General features: G+C 34.7%; 2 protein-coding genes across 2 annotated transcripts; both read left to right on the top strand.

Moving 5' to 3' along the window:
- Positions 1-2,924: 2,924 nt before the first annotated feature.
- Positions 2,925-6,572, top strand: LOTGIDRAFT_229384 (hypothetical protein; the record flags this gene model as incomplete). The annotated part of the gene is made up of 7 exons (XM_009064006.1): positions 2,925-3,064; positions 3,592-4,112; positions 4,260-4,379; positions 4,687-4,945; positions 5,278-5,477; positions 5,908-6,049; positions 6,543-6,572. Exons 2-7 carry the CDS (start codon positions 3,595-3,597, stop codon positions 6,570-6,572), a joined length of 1,269 nt encoding a protein of 422 aa, XP_009062254.1. The 5' UTR covers positions 2,925-3,064; positions 3,592-3,594.
- A 2,472-nt stretch (positions 6,573-9,044) lies between these two features.
- LOTGIDRAFT_210687 (hypothetical protein) lies at positions 9,045-18,907 on the top strand (the record flags this gene model as incomplete). The annotated part of the gene is given in 9 exon segments (XM_009064005.1): positions 9,045-9,204; positions 10,153-10,279; positions 10,550-10,781; positions 10,793-10,963; positions 11,737-11,911; positions 13,969-14,053; positions 14,412-14,492; positions 17,984-18,104; positions 18,807-18,907. The coding sequence occupies 9 exon segments, from the start codon at positions 9,045-9,047 to the stop codon at positions 18,903-18,905; spliced, it is 1,251 nt and encodes a 416-aa protein (XP_009062253.1).
- Between the last annotated feature and the right edge of the window lie 2,518 nt (positions 18,908-21,425).

Here is a 21,425-nt window from a genome sequence, read left to right as displayed (position 1 = left end):
TGCAACATGACAAAATTTGAGGTCATTTTGGTAAGGCCTAGAACCCTCAGTCTGAGACTCACGCCCACCACGGTTAGTAGAGTAGGCCTAGTAAATTTTAGGTCATTGACAGTGACCAGAGTATTATCAGTTATTTGAGTTAACCAACCTAATTGGAAAATTTGGAGTTTAACAATAGCAACATTATGTTACATCATAAATACAAATCGATAATATCACTTAAGTACAACCAAGTGCTATTAATGGGAGAGAATCCATTTGACAGAAACTTAACAACAAGTACACCAATCGGCGGGAAATGTTACCCTCGCTTCGATTTTTAAAACGTCTTGTCACGTGTTATCAGTTCTACTGGCTACTCATTTATTTTGAAAAATCAACCCCGTCAATGTTTCGAACAGTTTTCGACCATTAACATCGCTCATCATTGACTGTTAACACCGTAAAATGAACACAACTTACTCGACTTAATGGGATCCCTTTCGTGTTCGCCATCTTGGAGAATGGATGTACTTGATTGGTTTGTTCGGTGACCTACATAAAATCTGACCTACTTTTAAAATCATACCCAGGAGAAGTCATAATCATTAGGCTATTTTTGACATGAATGCTAATTATTTCAACTATAATTATATAACAATGTTACTAGATATGGAGCAAATAAACATAAATACAGTGGTAGGTGGAATTCTGTTTCCACAATATTTCAATGCGCATCCATGAGTTATTTTAAATGTTGGAAAACAAACTTCAAAACAAGTTCAACTTTAAAGATATGGTGCATCGAAAGGATATGGGATCTGAGACTAACATTAAACAAGTACTAAATTTACCAATTTCATCACAATTTTGATTTTTTTGTCACAAGTTTTTAATACGAATGTAACTCTTAAAGTCTGGAAATTCTTTTTTGTTTTCGGTGAAAGTTTTACAAAAATATTAGATTTTTAGTATTACCCTTTTCAACCACCTGATAATGCATAAAGAGAATAAGGGCGGAGCAGTAGCCTCCCTTCGACAATTAATTTCGCAGGTTATCATTCGGCAATCTTCGAAAGTTTCCGTAAAGCTGACTTTGTCTCGGTAATGAATGGAAGATTTCATTGTGTCTTATTGGACGAGACTCTTTATGGCATTTTACAATTATTTGTCAAGTGATAGTAAAATTGCGACGTGAATATAGGCGGTAGCCTTAGTTCCTCCGGGGGAAAATTCTCACAATTTCTTAACCATTAAATGCTATATTGTGACTATCGGTTTACCAATGATACATTTTATTATCATTTAAGATACGACATTTATACTATAACTATACTCTATATCTATACAGTTTTTTTTACATTCACGTGTAGTCCTGAACAACTAGCCTCTAATATTTGAACTACCACACTGTGATATGTTGCAGAGCGTAAGAAGAACTTTCACGTTAGACTGTTTGCAACCGGCATGCTTCTAAATGGTGGGTTTTAAATCCAAACCAACCTACCGCCCTAACCGCTAATAACAATTTGCACTGAAACATTTTCAACTTGTCGGTATATTTGGTGAATATTATAGAATCACAAATTTATTTATAATGAAACGAAACAAATCAATAGTCACAGAAAAAGACAGTGGATACGTGCATAGCGTCTGTACAGGATTCGACCAATTGCAATCTTTAGTCTGTGTTTTAATCAAACGTAGACTACATACACCGTTATTTAGGCATACATTATCTTCATGGGTTATCTGACCTACTAACTAGGCTATTATTTATCATTATTTATACCTCGTTTTAAAATCCCTAAATTAATAACAAATATGCATAACTTGAGATTTACACTTACACGACTTGTCTTGATGCCTTTCGAAAAATCCATCAGGAATATCAGATAGGGTAGACCTTGTTCTGAATAGTCAGTCCCAATTTGCTAGAATTTTCGTGGAAATTCAGATTGGGTAATTTTATTTTCGTTGGTCCACGTGACTTTTTTCCGCGCGTGATTTACTTGTAAGCCGCCTCCTAACTGTCTCGGACATATACTAAATATTTGAAGGTTTTAAAACAAAAACCCTCTCGAATCTTTCACATATTCTGCTCGGAATAAAGACATTGGAAAGTTTTTTTTAAATCTATAATAGAGTCCTCTTCACCCCTTAAAGGATATTTTGGATCCTTTGTGGTCAATTGGTGGTTTTTGGTTTCACGCAGGTTAATCTATTTGGTGTAAGGAATAGTATTTAATTTGATTTAATTTTTGATTTTTTACGGAAAATCATTTAGAAAGTATGCTGAAATATTCATGGAAATGTTCGAAATTTGACGAGAGTCAGCAAGGTTTCTAACGATGATAACACTGACTGTTTGGACATGTGAGCTTTTATTGTAGTTTTATCTACTTAAGGAGTTATCTCCCTTCCATCGTGATAACATGGCGATGATAACAAGGACTACTTATAACTTAATGTTCTACAATTTCATTTATAATCCTATTTTATGAATTTTAATGTAGCCAGTGTAGCTAACGAAGGTTTTTGTCATAGGCTACAATTAATATGGCGTCAATGGCCCATATGCATGGCTTCAATGACACAATAGCAAAATAACGACAATCAGTCCTCCAGTCTTTATTATACCGGTACCTCTATGCGTGATAAACGGAGCTTATCACGACGGTCGATGAATAAATTTTGTCATCTGTGTACAGGAAGGCGTGAAAATAATTTATTTTATCGGCATCATAGCGTATATATAGAGTTTTCAGCCTGATCAACAGTAGTCAAAATCGTACACGTACGCTACTAACCAGAGCCTATATAAAACTAGGCCTATATAGGCTCTGTACTAATTAAATGTTTCGCTAACGGCTTTAATGTAATATCACGTGAGATGCGCGTCATATTATCGTAGTTAACGTAAACAAATGACGTCATTTTAGATCACGAGCAGACGCCTTCAGCACGTTCAATCTTCGTGAGCAGAACGAGAGATTTGGCACAGTTTTTTTTCTGAAGACATAAACAACAAAAACTTTTAGGGATTTTCCTCTGAAATTGGTAGATAGCCGATTGTCAATGCAAGGTACTATTTTAAAACTTTTAATTCACATTTTCCTAGCTAAGGCCTACCTACTTGAGATGAATAAGTAGCCAAGCTAGTGTCACTAGCTAGTGAGTAGCCTAGTGTCACTACTAATTTAGTAGGTCTAGTGAGTAAAACTAATATTTTTATATTGGTACTAGTCAGTAGCTGCAACTGCGCAATAACGACAATGGCTTCATTTGGCCTAGTGATTAACAGTAAAGGTTGAATGTTCCTAGGCTTTAATTTAGGGTCATCCAATTTCTTAAGTGACAAGTTTAATACCGACCCCTGGGCCCTGTCCGTGATCTGATAATACTCATAGTCATACACATACTACTATAGCCCATCACTGATCAGTAGGCTTAGTGCCATTTGATACCGGTTCCTTTTAACCTTTGGATGTAAAAAACTCTTTTGGTAGATAGATCTCGATCTAGATCTATAAGAATTTATAGTTTGTGGGTATAAAATAAAGATAAAAGTGAGAATATTTAAAGAGATGATGAACACCATTTTTATTACAGATCATGTATGACGATGAGGAATCGAGGACAAAATGTGACAGTGAAACGCAGACGGACTATTCCCAATCTTCAGACGAAAATAGATCACCAGGACCTCCAACTCTGTCACCTCAACTACCTGAATCCAACTATAACAATAATAACTTCCGCAAAAGAGTCTTACGTGACATAACGGACGACCAAGAGCTGAAGATGCCCAAATTAGATCCAATTTTCCCTTCTGATGATGAATCGGCTGTCTCTTCTTCAGAAGTTAAACTGAAATTATCTCCAGTTTTCTGTCTTGATCAAGAAAATTCTACTTCGAATATGAAATACTATGTTATTGATAAAAGTTGTCTTGATGCGCAAACAAGCGAGATGACAGAGCTAAGCCTAGAGGCCTACCAAGCTGTTAACCGCCATAATATCATCAATGATCACCATGAATTCGATCAACAGCAAACAGCAACAGAAGACGACCATCTTGGTGATTTGAAGACTGATACACCAGAACAGAATCCGTTTCTTTCAGCCAAAGAGTGAGTAGGCCAATCTCTGTTTTTCACATCTTCTTTCACCAGCGGCGTATTTAAGCGGTAATATTTGAGCCATGAACCATTTAATCTTACTATACGAAACTAGCAACTAAGTATTTTGAAAAATGTTGTACATGGCTTCTTTTTCAGCTCCTCAACTGGCAAAAAACATGTAACAATAGCAACATCAGCATTATCGAACTCGTCATCGCCAACTCATCAAGGTCTCTCGGCATTGTCACCAGCTTCCATCAGTCCAAATGGTAAACGGTAAGTTGACTTTCAATTAACTAATTTATTATTTGATAGCTTAGTTAGTTTAAGCTTATAGTTAGTTATATTAAATAACAGAACAGCGGTGTTTAATCTATTAGTTTCCTTGTCTTATAGCCCGTTTACATGCCAATAAGAATACGATAAGTGTTTTACTTAGTTAACATATATAGGCCTATCTTTTATATTTTTTTAAAATGCTTTAAGTCAAGTCATATTTAAATCGCCATTTCGTGAGCTTTCGCTGATATGTGATCATTCTGCCGATTGAAGTTATTATAACCTTGTAACGATTTTATTCCAGATTTAAACAAAGTACACCCATGCCATTTTCACTTCAAGCAGGAATACCAACAGAGTCAACGCCTCAAATGTCCAGAATGACTGGATTCCTACCACCAAGTCAAGGGTCTTATGTATATACTCCCCATCCAAAAAGTGGTCAACTATTTTATGTTTCAACCATATCAGATGCGTCACCTGATCTCCAGCCTGCCACTGTCCAGACACCTGAAACCATCACGAAAACTAATATCGGTAGAAACTCGTCACCATTTTCACAGGTGAGTTCTTGCAAATTTCAAATTTAATTCTACTTGAAGAGTAAGCTTAAGTTGTACGTGTTACTGAGTGGGGGAACATTTTGTAAATAGACCGTTCTCAGAGGGTAAAACTCAGTAACTGGAATGAAATAAAATGAAGTTTTTCGCCCTGTCCCTAAGCAGTGCACCCACACTGTCGTACAACCCTCGTTATATTTGGCTACTCTCGGCATTATCCACACGCTTGAGTCTCTTGGTTATGCTTCTTTCGTAGCTGTTCTGTTTTATGTAACTGAAATAAGTTTGAATATATAGGAATTATAATATACAATGCCCCTCACCCTGTATTTTAGTTAATACCCGGAAGCTTGACGTTGAACAGCAGTACTGAAGAGAATAGGAGTATGCCCAGGACTGAGGAGAATGGTGATAAACTGTCACTCAACGCCAAGAGATTTGTCTCCCATCGTCAAAGATATGATCTTCTTAATTCACCAGAAATGCTGGAAGATGAGCCCCGGGAATCTCACAATTTGAAAGAAAGACGACGAAGGTATAAAAAATACTAAGTCTATATGATATACTGTATTCATCTTCACATTGTCAAGCTATTATGAACTGCAGTCTAATACCTTGACTGCAATAACCACCGTTCTTGCATCATGGAAATTTGTAAATTTGCTGTATTGTGTAGCATGCCATCCAACCATACACAAGAAAGGTGGCTATTGTAGTCAGGGAATTAAATTTAACATTAACATGGTGAAGATGTATATTGTAAAGCTGATAGAATAGTTTAGCTGATAACCATTCTGAATATCTGTCCCGACTAATTGCATACTACATGGATTGCCAATTGAGATTAAATGGTTACTCAATGTTCCCCGTATATAATATTGCTCTGCAATAAATAATGTCTGCTAAATTATGTTTTAATTTGTTTATTTATCTTACGTTTCTGTTTGATGTGGGTTTAACTTCAGGGCTCGAATCAAGGAAGCGTGTGATTTGATGAGAACCATTATTCCAGGAATGTCAGAAAAGACAGACAAAGCTACTGTGTTCGAGTTTGGTGCCAGATACATACATTTTCTTAAAACTTACACTGGAAGCAAGTATGATAAGGTAGAGTATTTCCGAAATATTTTTGAAACACGCTTCAAAGTCTGGCCCATTTCTGGTTACATTTCCGTAATATCAGTTATATACAAAACCAGATGTGACCTTCTTTCCGTAGACTACGAAACGTATTATCTGCAAAACCATATAAGGCTGGGGCAATACAGCCATGACCCGAGCATGGCGATTCATTTAGCTTTAAGATTAAAACAGCACGATATATTTTTCCATCAGAGATCCGTTTGTGAAATAGCCTCCGATGAAAAATAGATTCTATGATGTTGTTGGATATTGCGAGAATGCGGTCTATGAAAAATTGTCTGTAATCCGGATATTTCTGTTTGCCAATCCATCGGTGGTCATTTGAAGGATAGTGGCTAGGATAGCCTTGATCTGCTTTCAAGAAACATATTCGGAAAGTGTTTGTGGATCATTTACATTATAAATTCTGCGGACATATTTTAATCAATTTTCATATTCTAATTCTGATTTTTTTCAGGATTTTCTCATCAAGTACAGTCCATATTAGGGACACACGAGATATCGAAATTAAGGATATTAATTGTGTTGAAAAGTGGTTAAAATTGGTATTTTTGAGCTTAGGTTTTCAACAGAGAAACAAAACATTCAATATCCATTGGACATCAACCAAAGCCATCGAGACCTTTACATTCGGAATGGTATTAACGAGGATTAAAGTGCCTTAGAATTCCATTATACAATCCTCTACATTTCATTTTTTGTCTATCGCTATGAGTTATCTAACGGTAAAAGACAGTAACCCATACAATAACAGCGAGAGGGTATTACCGTATATTATTTCAATCAGATTAAACATTAATTCTATCAGCGCTGGTCTGCTGATAATGTTCTTATTGTGGGACAGTTTCTTTCACTAAGACGTTATGAAGTTCTCTTTTACGTTTTATTAACATTATAACAGTATTGCTGCAAAAAATTCAAAGATCAAAGATCTGCTGGCGACGTCGAATCGACAATCGAAAGCATAAAAATCAATTAACTCGTGGGATCGTTTCATGTAGAAATTTCTTTGTTGTATTTATGAGTAACTGATTTTAGAAATTCATCCCTAACAAGTTACATTTTTAATCATTTCTGATAGTTATTTTTGACTGTTTATTACGACCCTCTCTGATCCCGAAGCAGCTCTGAACTCTCGGCTGCAGTTGGACAGTTGGTTCATTAGCTTGTTCCTTACACTCACCTTACCTTTACTCGATTTTCTTATCGGGGATTTAGGCTTTTATATTTTTCAATGAATTCGAAGAGATCAAAATGTTCCTTCACAAAAAGATTGTTCAAAGAAGTTGTAGGGCCAATGGATCCTCTGGACCATCGGAAGGCGTTATGTGGTCTGATCCCTAAGTGCACCCTGCTGTGTAATCGGGGTGACTTATGTAAATGAAAAGACCAATGAAAGCGATCCGACTTAAATACGTTATCTGAGTAGCTGTCAGAGATAAGATAAGAGACAAATATAAGTTGTGGACTATGTGATAGTTATAATGATTTGTGATAAAATATATCCTGTATAATTAATTGTTAATTCTCTAACTCTTGGTTGATTTTAATAATAAAGTATCTTTTTTATTGTCTAAAATTCATTTTGATTACAAATTAATTTTTTCTTCCTGAAGTGCCTAATGGTATTTCCAACAAGATACAGCCGTAAATCTCCATTTCTTCTCGGCCATGATCCATGGTTAAGGCTCCTACTGCTATTTGAGGTTGCCCTATGATGTAGGTCTAAGGGGCTGACATTCATTATCAAGCATGTACATGTAATCGTTAGAGTGGGAAAATAAAACGAAGCCTTGTGTGATAATGAGGCGCCATAATAGACTTTCAAGAAAAATAAAATCTTTGTGGACCTGTGTAGAATTATGAATTTCTTAAATTCTCAATGAGGTATCAAATAATACTGATAATACAGAAGATATAATGCCATTTTGAAAGAAAACTTATAGGCTCTACCAGCCATTGACTGATATACAGTCGAGTAACCTAATTTCGTGGAAACCTATTATTCGTGGATTTCCGGAAATGATTAATAATTTACATGAGCGACCTTGCGCACGCGACCTCCGCATTAGTTTGTATTAATAAACATGGGTTTTCTCTACAATATCAGCTAGTAGAATGAATCCAGTAGTTTCAAGCAAGGTAAAGTGTAATAATGTATACTTTGACAAATACAAAATGGCGGATTTCACTTATTACCAAACGTCACCATTTTTTATCGGCCGAATTTCCTTATAATCCCGAGCGGTAATCGGAAATCCAAGTGTCGTCTGCTAGAATATATTCCAACGAATGAAGTCACGTGATCAACCAGAGGATTCCGTGTCAGCAGAAAATTTGTATGGAACACAAAGTGGACCATATTCTTATGTTGTTTCAGTGACTTTTAGCAATAAATCACGCTACGTATCATATTTTGTCAGTCACTATTTTTTTTTAAATCGTGGTTCTTTGAAGGAATTGTCACTAGTTATAATGAATTGATATTAAAGATAAATACTTAGAGAAGTTAATTATACCACCTGGTATCCATACAACGTGTTTTTCTAGACTTATTTATAGATCAAACATTGTACACGAAAATAGGTGATGCTCATGAAATATGGGTCAAAGTGAAGGATTCATAAAGAAAATCGAAATAAACCAATTTTAATTATTTTGTAGAATATCTGAGGAAACATCTAAGACATAAATTTTTTTTTTTCGTTTTTTTAACTTAGACGAAATTCGGTGTTGAATCCTTATATCCACGAAAATAGGTTACACCACTGTACTAGTTTGACACAGTTGTGGTCTGTAGTCAATATTTTAATTAGAGTTATTCCCCTTCATCCATGTAAACAAACTTTCGTTTTATCGAAATTAAAGTTGAACTGGTCCACCATTCCGTCTTAAGCTTCACACCGAAGATATTATCGTTTATGTAGCGATAAGCGAACACAACGGCGTACCAGTTTAAATGAAAGGCAGAACTTGGCGAAAACGTCAACAAAAGTTTGTGACGAAAGAGTTGGTTAAACCTATCGACCACACTGAGATTGAAGAAAACAAACATCTTGGGAAGTGGGTTAAAAAGATGGGAACGAAAAAGCATCGATTGCAGTCTAGAATATTTCCAGGTTGGTACTGATGTAGGCCTTCACACAAACAATAGCAATACACTATACACAGACACTTTTGTCTATAATCTATGCCCATGTAGATTTTATCTCTACGGAAAAAAAAAGAAACAAGTGCCTTGGATTTGGAAATGGTAGCCAATGTAGTCAAAATTTTAGATGTACATGTATGTTAACTCTACAATCTACTCGAGCTCTAACGACTTGTCAATCACTTTCTTGTTTACACTGATTTATGGTCAAATTTTAAACTTACCGTGCGTTGAAATTGACAAAATGTGCACTTCACGCACAGAACAACATATCCACACAAGTCCATCAATGTTAACACCTAGTTATGTTTATTTATCGCAAAACTTTAAATAAGGCTGAAGTGAAATTTGAAGTGAAGCTCAGACCAGTGAATTAAGGATGAAGGTACGGTAATTCCAGCCTTTCCTTCTGATGTTTTTTTTTTGCCTATTTGGTGCTGATGCTCCTTAATGCTCTTCATTTCATTTCATTTTCTTCTGATGTTCCTTATACATGTATGTAGGGTGCCACGGTGGCTCAGTGAGTTAGACACTTGCTCGCCAACCTGAAGGTCCAGGGTTCAATCCCGGCATGGGTCAAGATAATACCTTCGGATTTTTCAACCCGGTTTCCCCCTATCAGTGATGCAGGTAAGGGGCTGACATGGAAAAAGCGTCTAGTCGTTTGGATGGGACAATTTACCGAGGCCCCGTGTGCTACAGGTTAAAGATCCCTCGACAGTTGGAAATCGAAAAAAGAGCAGGCTAACTGCTGTCCTGGCAAAATTTCCCTCATCGCACCCTGCATGGCGGTGCCCGTCTTCATTAGCCCACATGGTGCAGAAAAGTAGGATGTAAAACTCCATTCATTTCATTTCCTTATACATGTAGTTATTTTCTGATGGACTTTAACTTGAAATATTTGTAATTGTTTCAGAAACTGGTCGAGGTATGATGGCCCTATCTAATTTTTCTCCTGGAGATGTTATTATTTCTCTGCCCTTTAACCTACTAATTACAGCTGACACAGTTTTAAACAGTACAATAGGACATTACATCAAGAGGTATGTTAAAGAGACACTTGATGGGGTTTGGGTGGGCTGTGTGTGGCTCTCCCAATCAACGTGTTTTTGGACAGAGGATTTAGGTAAAAAACTGGCAAATTTCAATTTCATCATTAAAATTTGTATTTGTTGTGAACTGTCAGTGCTTAAAAGATGAATTTGTTTAGGACATCCTTTGCTTAATATTTGGATTTCTTTGGAAAAAAAAAGTTAAAAATTTGTGTTCATTTGGAACTGTCATTGCTAAAAATTTGTATTTTTGAATTTCAGCTACAATCCTAAACTATCATTACATCAAGCGCTGGCATTATTCTTATTATTCGAGAAAAACAAGGGGGAAGACTCTATTTGGTGGAATTATCTCCAGACCATACCTAAATCATTTACAACAGTTGGCTACTTCTCACAGGAGGAATGTGTACGATTACCAGAACGACTTCAAAATTCTGTTCAAATTCACATTACAAAATTACGTAAAGATTATAGACATTGTCAAAAACTTGTTAAATACAGTGGTTTATGCGAGGACTATATTTAAATTTTGAAGCATTCCAATGGGCATGGTATGCTGTGAATTCTAGATCAGTGTATTATAAGACAACTTGTGATCATCTTGAAGAAGAAGAGTGTAACATGGCCTTGGCTCCATTTCTTGATTTACTTAATCATTCTACAGAGGCTAAGGTAATTTTAAGGTAAAATACCTCTTAGGATGACCAAAAGATTTAAATTTGTTAAATTGGTCAAAAAGGGTCTTGTTCATCAGTGGACTTACCTGGTGTCAAAACTATACAACAGAATTCCTCTATAAGTAAATTCATAAAACTAAGTAATTTTGAAACACGCTTAGAAGCATTTTTCAATGATAACATAGTGGATATATAGTCATAGAGATTCTATTCTTTAGTCATGGTACCTGGTAAGTCCAACTGATGAATATATACTGTTATAATTATTGACCAAATTTGAGACTCCATTCTAAGAGGTAGTATTCTTATAATACAGTAGTGGTTATATGTTGTTTTCAGGGAGACAGTCATCTAAATATTGCTTTATCTGCTAAAAGTGAACAATTTCAGCCATCCAATTCGCTTTTCAGAATTAATTCCAACATCCTGTTCTATGTAGTGTGGTAGCTGTAGTTTAGCTGGTAAAGCAAAGGCTTTACTCAAACAAATGGAGGAGCCCTTTCTAATATAATCTTGACGAGTTATGTGTTCTTATTTACAAAATAATCAAAATAAAAGTAGAAGCATGTTGATTGGTGTGTTGGGCATTGGCAAATCAGTAGTGTCAGTGACACCCAGACTCCTATGCATAATGATATCCTTTCGTCAAAGCTGTGGGTAGACAAAGTTTGACTGTTGAGTATTGTTTATTCATATCCATTTGTTTTTGTTGTGTTCATTTTGCTGGTGTTGGTGTAAATTTTATGCTAGTTTCTTATTATTTTTCAGTCAGAAGCCAAGTTTAATACAATAAATCAGTGCTATGAGATTACTACTGGTAACATCTTTAGAAAATATGACCAGGTTTTTATTTCGTATGGACCACATGATAACCACAAACTATTCTTAGAATATGGTTTTATACTTCCAAACAATCCCAACTCAGTTTACCCCATTACTCAAGGTATGCCTACAATTTTTTTAATCATAAAATATGAATTGTATGTATATGTATATATGGGAACTCTAGAAAAGAAAATATTGTAATCTGATGGGTTTTCTGTCAAAGGGACAGGTTTGCAATTTGTTTGACTAATTTAACTTTAGTCTCAGAAATGGGAATTTTTTTCACTAAGCTAATCTGTAATAGTGATAGTACATTTCTAGTACTTCTAAAGACTATTAATATATATTCAAGACCCAAATCAACTCCCTAAAAATGGCAAATCTGTCCCTTTAAATGTATAAATTTGATGTAAAATTAATGGGACTATTTTATCAATGAAAGAGAATTCTATTGCAGTGCGTTCGAAGAACGTCGTTTTGTTTTGCAAATGACTATTTTTTTTTTTTTTTTTTCGAATTTTACCTTCGCTTGTTTTCTAAGAAGGCAACATGCCACAGACTGTCTGTTGTTGTTTTCTGGTCAAAATAGTGGACAATTTGTTAAATGTAAATTGGCACCATTTTGACCAACAGGAAATGAGCCGTGAACAATGGCTCTTTTTCAATTTTTTCCATTAATCAGCTTTAATACTCGTCTGAATTTGCTCAAACTGTACTGTTTATTACTTCGCGCTAATGACTACAAGATAGCAATTGAAAAAATGGACAATTTTGACTTTTGTCGCTGACTTTTTGAGTTCCAATTTTTGAGTTTTTTAACCTTTTTTCTAACTTCTGCAATTCTATTTCGATCAATCTGAAAACTTACAGAGTAAAACACTTTCATTGTGAACATAAACAAATTTTCAAAATTTTGATATCACTTCCGGTTTTGACGCTATTCGCTTCTAAAATATAAAATTCAACTTCCGGAATTTTAAAGATATTTCAAAAATTCTTTTTGCAATATGTTACAAATAGCCATACAAAAAACTTCAAATCAAAAAATTCGACCCAGGTGTATCAGAGTAGCCGCCATATTGATATGTCAAACTTCTGTAAAATTCAAAATGGGGCCTCAGGGTATAGAGCGCTTTTCATAAATTTGGTATATCTGGATATCACAATCGATTGCGAAAAGAAATTTGGAAGCCGATTTTTGAATTTCGATTTTGCTTTTCTTTTATTTCCGGTTAAAATTTTTCGGTAATGTCCAAAATTTCAAATGGTCCTATTTCGTGACCTTGACCTTTGGTGACCTTGTGGCCTGAACAAAATTTGTTGCCCTTGATGATATCTATCCAGTGATATACTCATTTGTGCTGTGCAATGTTTACTTCCGGGTTTATAGCCGATTGAAATTTACGATTTTTAACTTCAAAGAGCTCTGACACGTGACCTAATTTACATACACCAAAAATTCATATTGAATCTTACTAGTGTTCATCTGCCTTTTGTAATTATATATAACACTAGATGTTTCAATCAAAATTGCGCTTTTTAATATTTGAAAATTGTGTACTTTCTTCTATAGTAACTGTGCGTAATTCTCAATAAATCGAAATGGGGCCTCAGGGTGTAATCCAATTTGTGTAATTTGTGTAAATTTGATATCTATGGTATCTACTATCGATTGCTAAATAATATTTGAGAACCGATTTTTGAATTTTGATTTTGCTTTTTATTTATTTCCGGTTGAAAAATATGAATACTTTAAAGGGTCGTATATCGTGACCTTGACCTTTGGTGATCATGTGACCACAACAATTTTGATAGTTCTCGACGAGATCTTTCCAATGGTATATTAATGTTTATTGTACAGTGTTTACTTCCGATTTTATCGCCATTTGAAATTGATGAATTTTATCTTGAAAAAGTCGGTTTTCCGCTTGTAAGTTTTTTTTGTGGTCTAAACGATAAAGGTAGTTTGCTCCCTTCAACTGTTGTTGAATGCAATGTGAGTTGAAGCGATATGTCGAATATGCTTTGCGTTTGGGCGATCTATATCCAGTTAATTATGTTACTGTTACAATACTTTGCGGCACAGTTTTAAGGGAAAAATCAAAACTGTTACGCACTGCATCAGAACCTCGCGAAGCCTGTGGATCTAGTTTCATTTTTTTTTCATATTTGTAGAAATGATATTTGAGTTAGCAAATCAAGAAAAAGTGAAGCATTTTAGTCAGAAAATACAGATTTTAAAAGACAACAACCTTCTCAAGTAGGTTGACAAAATCCGAGTTAAGTTCTGGTTTGGAATTGAGCAAAGCAATTAACTGGACAGGTTCCCATCCATTTGATTAATAGTACCTTGGTCAGAAATGAGATTTTTTAGTTAAGCTTATCAGTAATAGTATTCACAGCTCACCGTTTAAATAAAATGTGTGTCCAGTAATATCTAGTGTTAAATGTCAAAATGAAGACTCCCATTTGTACCCCCAATTTATTTCTTACAAATTAAAAATATGGTTTTTATACATTTTTTCCTTAATAAAATAAAAAACTATGACCTCAAGTCTTAGCTTTTTATCCTTGTACAATACAATATGAAGGTTTCTGTTAATGTTTGGTTTTTGCAGAGAATCAACTTGCAGTAATGAAGGGGTTGATTGGAAATTGGACAAAGTCTTCAAAATCTTATCATGTAACTGGACACAATTGTAAGTTTTTCAATTGTCATATGGCATCTTTTAATACTTCATGTAACTCTGTTAAAAACAGTCCACTGGCACTTTGCTTTAAAGATGGGTTTCCTTATTTTTTAGTGTCAAATAAAGCAAACTATTTGATTAATTGGTGTTTCTAATGAATTATCACGTATTCTTAATCATATCATTATGTTATTATTGCATATAATTAAGAGTTTTAACCGATCATAAATATCCATGTATGTACAATCAGGATAAACAAAAAAGACTTTCTGACCTTTTTTGATCTGTCACTCATTGGAATTCTGTTGGTAATTCTCTTCTAATTTAGCTAATTATGAATTAATTATGGACATGTGAGACAAACTGGTATTTTTCCAAGTCATTCCAAGTCATTACTTACTATTCATTTAAGTATTCGCATTTTCATTTACATTTTCGCTCGTCGTTTTCATAAATGAAAATAAGGGAACCCATCTTTAAGGTTATTTTAATTAGTGTAAGAGAAATAAAGTTGCCCAAGATGCCTCTTTTTTACCCTGCGATGAAGTAACTCAGTAGCTTTAAACTCGTCAATTAAGCGGCATTAGAACCCCCTCCCCCGCCTTTTTTAGAAGATGTTGTCTTTTTATACGCCCACATGAATATGTGGTCGTATATTGTCGTCGCCCCTTTTTCGTCAACATTTCTTGTGAGCACTATAGAGACTACAGTTTTTATCTGATTTTGATAAAACTTGGTGTGATGCTTTAGATTGATAAGATCTCGGTCAAGTTCGAATCTCACATATTTTCGATGAACGGTTTTTGAGATATTGCCCTTGACTTAGAACGCCTTGAAATTTGTTTAAAAATTGTTCGTGAGCAGGATTGAAGCTACAGTTTTCATCCGATTCTGATGAAACTTGGTGTGATCATTGGAATTGATAAGATCTCGGACAAGTTCTAATTTGACGCATTTTCGATGAACGGTGTTTTGAGTTATTGGCCTGACTTTGTTAAAACGCGTCGAAATTTGTTAAAAATAGTTCGTGAGCAGGATTGAAGCTACAGTTTTCAACCGATTCTGATGAAACTTGGTTTGATCATTGGAATTGATAAGATCTCGGTCAAGTTCTAACTTGACGCATTTTTGATGAACGGTTTTTGAGTTATTGCCCTTGACTTTGTTAAAACGTGTTGAAATTTGTTAAAAATAGTTTGTGATCAGGATTGAAGCTACAATTTTCAACCGATTCTGATGAAACTTGGTGTGATCATTGGAATTGATAAGATCTCGGACAAGTTCTAACTTGACGCATTTTTGATAAACGGTTTTTTAGTTATTGCCCTTGACTTTGTTAAAACGTGTTGAAATTTGTTAAAAATAGTTTGTGAGCCGGATTGACTCTACAGTTTTCAACCGATTCTGATGAAACTTGGTGTGATCATTGCAATTGATAAGATCTCGGGCAAGTTCTAATTTGACGCATTTTCGATGAACGGTTTTTGAGTTATTGCCCTTGACTTTGTTAAAACGCGTCGAAATTTGTTAAAAATAGTTTGTGAGCCGGATTGACGCTACAGTTTTCAACCGATTCTGATGAAACTTGGTGTGATCATTGCAATTGATAAGATATCGGACAAGTTCTAATTTGACGCATTTTCGATGAACGGTTTTTGAGTTATTGCCCTTGACTTTGTTAAAACGCTTCGAAATTTGTTAAAAATAGTTTGTGAGCCGGATTGAAGCTACAGTTTTCAACCGATTCTGATGAAACTTGGTGTGATCATTGGAATTGATAAGATCTCGGACAAGTTCTAACTTGACGCATTTTCGATGAACGGTTTTTGAGTTACTGCCCTTAACTTTGTTAAAACGCGTCGAAATTTGTTAAAAATAGTTCGTGAGCAGGATTGAAGCTACAATTTTCAACTGATTCTGATGAAACTTGGTGGGATCATTGGAATTGATAAGATCTCGGACAAGTTCTAACTTGACGCATTTTCGATGAACGGTGTTTGAGTTATTGCCCTTGACTTTGTTAAAACGTGTTGAAATTTGTTAAAAATAGTTCGTGAGCAGGATTGAAGCTACAGTTTTCAACCGATTCTGATGAAACTTGGTGTAATTATTGGAATTGATAAGATCTCGGACAAGTTCTAACTTGACGCATTTCTGATGAACGTTTTTTGAGTTATTGCCCTTGACTTTGTTAAAACGTGTTGAAATTTGTTAAAAATAGTTTGTGATCAGGATTGACGCTACAGTTTTCAACCGATTCTGATGAAACTTGGTGTGATCATTGGAATTGATAAGATCTCGGATAAGTTCTAATTTGACGCATTTTCAATGAACGGTTTTTGAGTTATTGCCCTTGACTTTGTAAAAACGCGTCAAAATTTGTTAGAAATAGTTCGTGAGCAGGATTGAAGCTACAGTTTTCAACTGATTCTGATGAAACTTGGTGTAATCATTGGAATTGATAAGATCTCGGACAAGTTCTAACCTGAGGCATTTTCGATGAACAGTTTTTGAGTTATTGCCCTTGACTTTGTTAAAACGTGTTGAAATTTGTTAAAAATAGTTCGTGAGCAGGATGGAAGCTACAGTTTTCAATCGATTCTGATGAAACTTGGTGTGATCATTGGAATTGATAAGATCTCGGACAAGTTCTAATTTGACGCATTTTCAATGAACGGTTTTTGAGTTATTGCCCTTGACTTAAGAAAAATGCATCAAAATTTGTTTGTGAGCACAATAAAAGCTACAGTTTTCAACCGATTCTGATGAAACTTGGTGTGATCATTGGAATTGATAAGATCTCGGACAAGTTCTAACAAGAGATATTTTTGATGAACATTTTTTGAGTTATTGCCCTTGACTTTGTAAACACGAATTATTCAGCATAAATAATTTCTTCAATATGGGAAAATTCGTACTTTAGTCACTAAAGACTGTTTTATTATTTCTGACAGCTGCCAGTGGGCGTATGTTACCTTGCAACGCAAGCTATCTTTTCCAAATTTAGACATTTGGCATTCTAAATTAACTATCATGGAGTCTTCAAATTTTACCAAAAAGGTACCCACCCCTTTAAATTTATATTGTATTTACTGCACGATAAGTGCAGTGGTAACGACAGGGGGGAATAAGCCCGCTCAGGTGCTCTATAGTAGTCTTGCTACTATGGCTCTTAAACATAACTTTAACCCTGTGCCAGTGCCTTATATTGAATATTAACTTGTTACTTTTCCTAATCTCACAGAGCTGCCACATTTTGAATCTCAACTTTGACAGTTGTCCCCCGATAAAGTCAGTCTGTCCGCCAATGAAGACGAGACTGTTTCCCTTTAAAGTTTTTTTTTGTTTTTATGACTTTGACATTTCAAATTCATCAGCATAAATATCATCAACTTTGCAGCATATCGAGAATTGCCCTACTTGAATACTTCACCATGCTGTGCCCTTGGCCTAAAATGAAGTCCATCAACAGCATGATAAAACATCATAATTTCTTTTAGGCAAAACTGGAAACAAATAATACTTGGAACAGTTTTGTATCTTGAGGTAGTTCAAGAATCAAGAAGATTGTCTTTAATTTTATTAAACAAAGAACTTGATAAAACTTTACAACAAATTCAGGTATGCGTTTATTAACAATTATATTTATGATGTACTTTGGTATTTGCTTTCTCACAATTCCTTAATTCACCAAGAAATTTACATGAGATGCTTTGATTGGTTAAATATTACATCATTGGGACAGGCCTTTGGTAAGAAACTGTAGAATATATCAAAAAACAAAAAAAAGATGTGAAGTTGTAATCTAATTTGAATTACATGAGTTGGAGATTGTTGACATCTGGTAGTGGGCGTATGTTACATTGCCTGGCAAGCTATCTTAATTACACTGAGTTGGAGATATTGGCTTACTCTTCAGACAATCACCAGGAGATCTTGATCATTCAAAGCAAATAGAAATTCAGACAGCGCGGTTGGCCCTGTCAGTTCCTCGTACGTGATATATGAATATCGGCACGATTGGGGCCAGACATAAAATATCATTTTTTAAAGCAGATGCCCAAACCACTTTTGGGTCACTCGTTTTTGAGCATTTTCACCACGAGAAAAGCCAAATTGGCATAAATTTTGGCGTCTATACAAAGTTGAACGATTTATGAATCCATTGTCGGGTATTCTACAATGTCCCAAATAAACATTGTATTACAAATCGCAAGGGTAACTTCAGTTTGATTTTCCATCTAAATGGCAAGGTGTCAGTGTGTTTGGCACTTGCGGCCTCAGTACATGTACAATATGTTCATTGCGTGATTTTCATTCTAGAGCCAGAAACCACCAATAAATTATCATGAAGAGATCTGCAACAATTTACTACTGGAAGACCTGAAGATTTTACAAACATCATTAAAATTACAAGTCTGAATAATCTTGTCTTGTTTTCATTACCATTGTTAACCACGGAGCTCACAAACAGGGTCTCATCTGTTTTAAAATTCCTCTCAAAATTGTCAATGCTTAGAGTAATCATTTAAATTGGGTTTTAGCTTGATACAGAATTGAGTAAGATTTTCGGTAAAGAATTGAAGCTGACAGAAAATCAAACTGTATTTTGGAATAATAAAGTACGGTAAGGTAAATGTATAGAAACTATATAAAGGGTGTAAATATAGTTTCACGCATAATTAGCGTAATTCTAATTCTTCACGTTGAAAATAAACCGTTCTACTAAAAGCTGTAGAAAATGATAGACAAACAAAGATATAGATAAAGATAGCTGTTGATAGATATAGCCGAAGATAAAGATAATTGTAGATACAGATAGCTGTAGATGAAGATAACTATAGATAAAGATAGCTATAGATAAAGATAGTTGTAGATAAAGATAACTATAGATAAAGATAGCTGTAGATAAAGATAACTATAGATAAAGATAGCTGTAGATAAAGATAACTATAGATAAAGATAGCTATAGATGAAGATAACTATAGATAAAGATAGCTATAGATAAAGATAGCTGTAGATAAATATAACTATAGTTAAAGATAGCTGTAGATAAAGATAGCTGTAGATAAAGATAGCTGTAGATAAAGATAAATACAGATAAAGATAACTATAGATAAAGATAGCTGTAGATAGATATAGCCGAAGATAAAGATAACTATAGATAAAGATAACTATAGATAAAGATAGCTGTAGATAAAGATAACTATAGATAAAGATAGCTATAGATGAAGATAACTATAGATAAAGATAGCTATAGATAAAGATAGCTGTAGATAAATATAACTATAGTTAAAGATAGCTGTAGATAAAGATAGCTGTAGATAAAGATAGCTGTAGATAAAGATAAATACAGATAAAGATAACTATAGATAAAGATAGCTGTAGATAGATATAGCCGAAGATAAAGATAACTATAGATAAAGAAGGTTTGCTAGCGAAATTATGAAACTGATATATTTAATGATATATTCAAGATTAGGGACAAGTCGATCTTTTCCCAATTATTGTACCATCATTATGCGATCTAAGCACATGGCTCAATGCGATCAGTTCTGGCACAGTCACGTCAAATAGAAAGCATACGTTAACCCTTACAAACCTATGTCTGATTGTCACGCATTCGTCTACCTCGTTACATTTATTGATACATTGCTGGAGAGTCATTCCGGTACCTCTAAATATAGTGTATTGACGGTATGATAAACATAATCGTTTTCTCATTGAAAAACTGTAAACTGTGCAATTTATCTGGCCACATCTCTGCTTACATTCAGCATCGGTTTTTGTGGAACTTTTAACTGGCTTCATATAGAAAAATATATTTGCCAAGTAACATTCTGCAAAAGAAATATAGCTATAAGGGCTCCATATTTATATATATTTATTGAATCAGGCTCCATATTTATATATATTTATTGGTCAGGATTCAATCCCTTCCAGATCCTGGTTAGTTATTGCTGTTAGTCCACAAAAGAACACGTGATTCATCTAAAACTGCATCATCAAAGATAATGGGTGACTAAAATCGATATAATCAAATTAGATAAAATTTAACCATAGTTTCGAGGGTTGATTTCAGTTTTGAATATATGTAAATTGTCTTCAGAAGTACTGGAAATTCCTTCAAAAATACCTCAAACTAGGAATTTCACTTTCTTTTTCATATATGGCAGTGTCTCAAGAAATGACAGTCGTTATTTTAACTTTCAAACGCGGATAATTCTGGACAAACATGGATTTAAAGGCTCAAATTTCGACGGTAGGCCTAAGCTATGAACACTATTACTTATTAGCTTAGCTGAAAAAAGGACAGAGGTACGATTGGTCAAACGGATGGCGAACTGCCCCTTTAAACTTTTAATGTGTTCTAGCCGCTTAGTCTTCTGAACATTAACAAATGAAGATCTCACAGCATGTAGTTTGGACATTATCCTGGATCGGTAAAAATAAAATATTCTTTGTTGAGAAAAATGTTTTAATTTAAAGATTTTTATAGTTTAAATGGTTAGTTGCTCGTTCTTACCTTCACATGTCCAATTTGTCGTCCAATTTCCAGTGTCATTACATGTGACACTTCCTGTGTCTTTCAGTATACCTCCACATGAAAAATTATACACTGCCCCGACATCTCTGGACGTTATGTCCGAGTCCAAAGCACCGTTTGTTATTACGGGGTCCGACGTACATTGAACTGCAATACAATGATAGTTAATTAACATAGTTATTTCTGGTGTAAATGAAGGTATGAAAGGTGTGTCCGTGAGGGGACAAGTTTGTTTGTTTCACACTTAAAACAATGATAAGAAAAATACCCGTTTTCTTACACGTAGCTATCGCAAAGATCTCTCAGCAGCCTTTGAAATAGTGTCGTCATATTGGTTAATTAAGCATTTTTATACGCCCACATGGAAATGTGGACGTATATTGCCGTCGCCCCTG

Source organism: Lottia gigantea (assembly GCF_000327385.1).
Source record: "Lottia gigantea unplaced genomic scaffold LOTGIsca_6, whole genome shotgun sequence".
Lineage (NCBI taxonomy): Eukaryota > Metazoa > Mollusca > Gastropoda > Lottiidae > Lottia > Lottia gigantea.
This window is presented reverse-complemented; position numbering and strand designations above follow the sequence as displayed.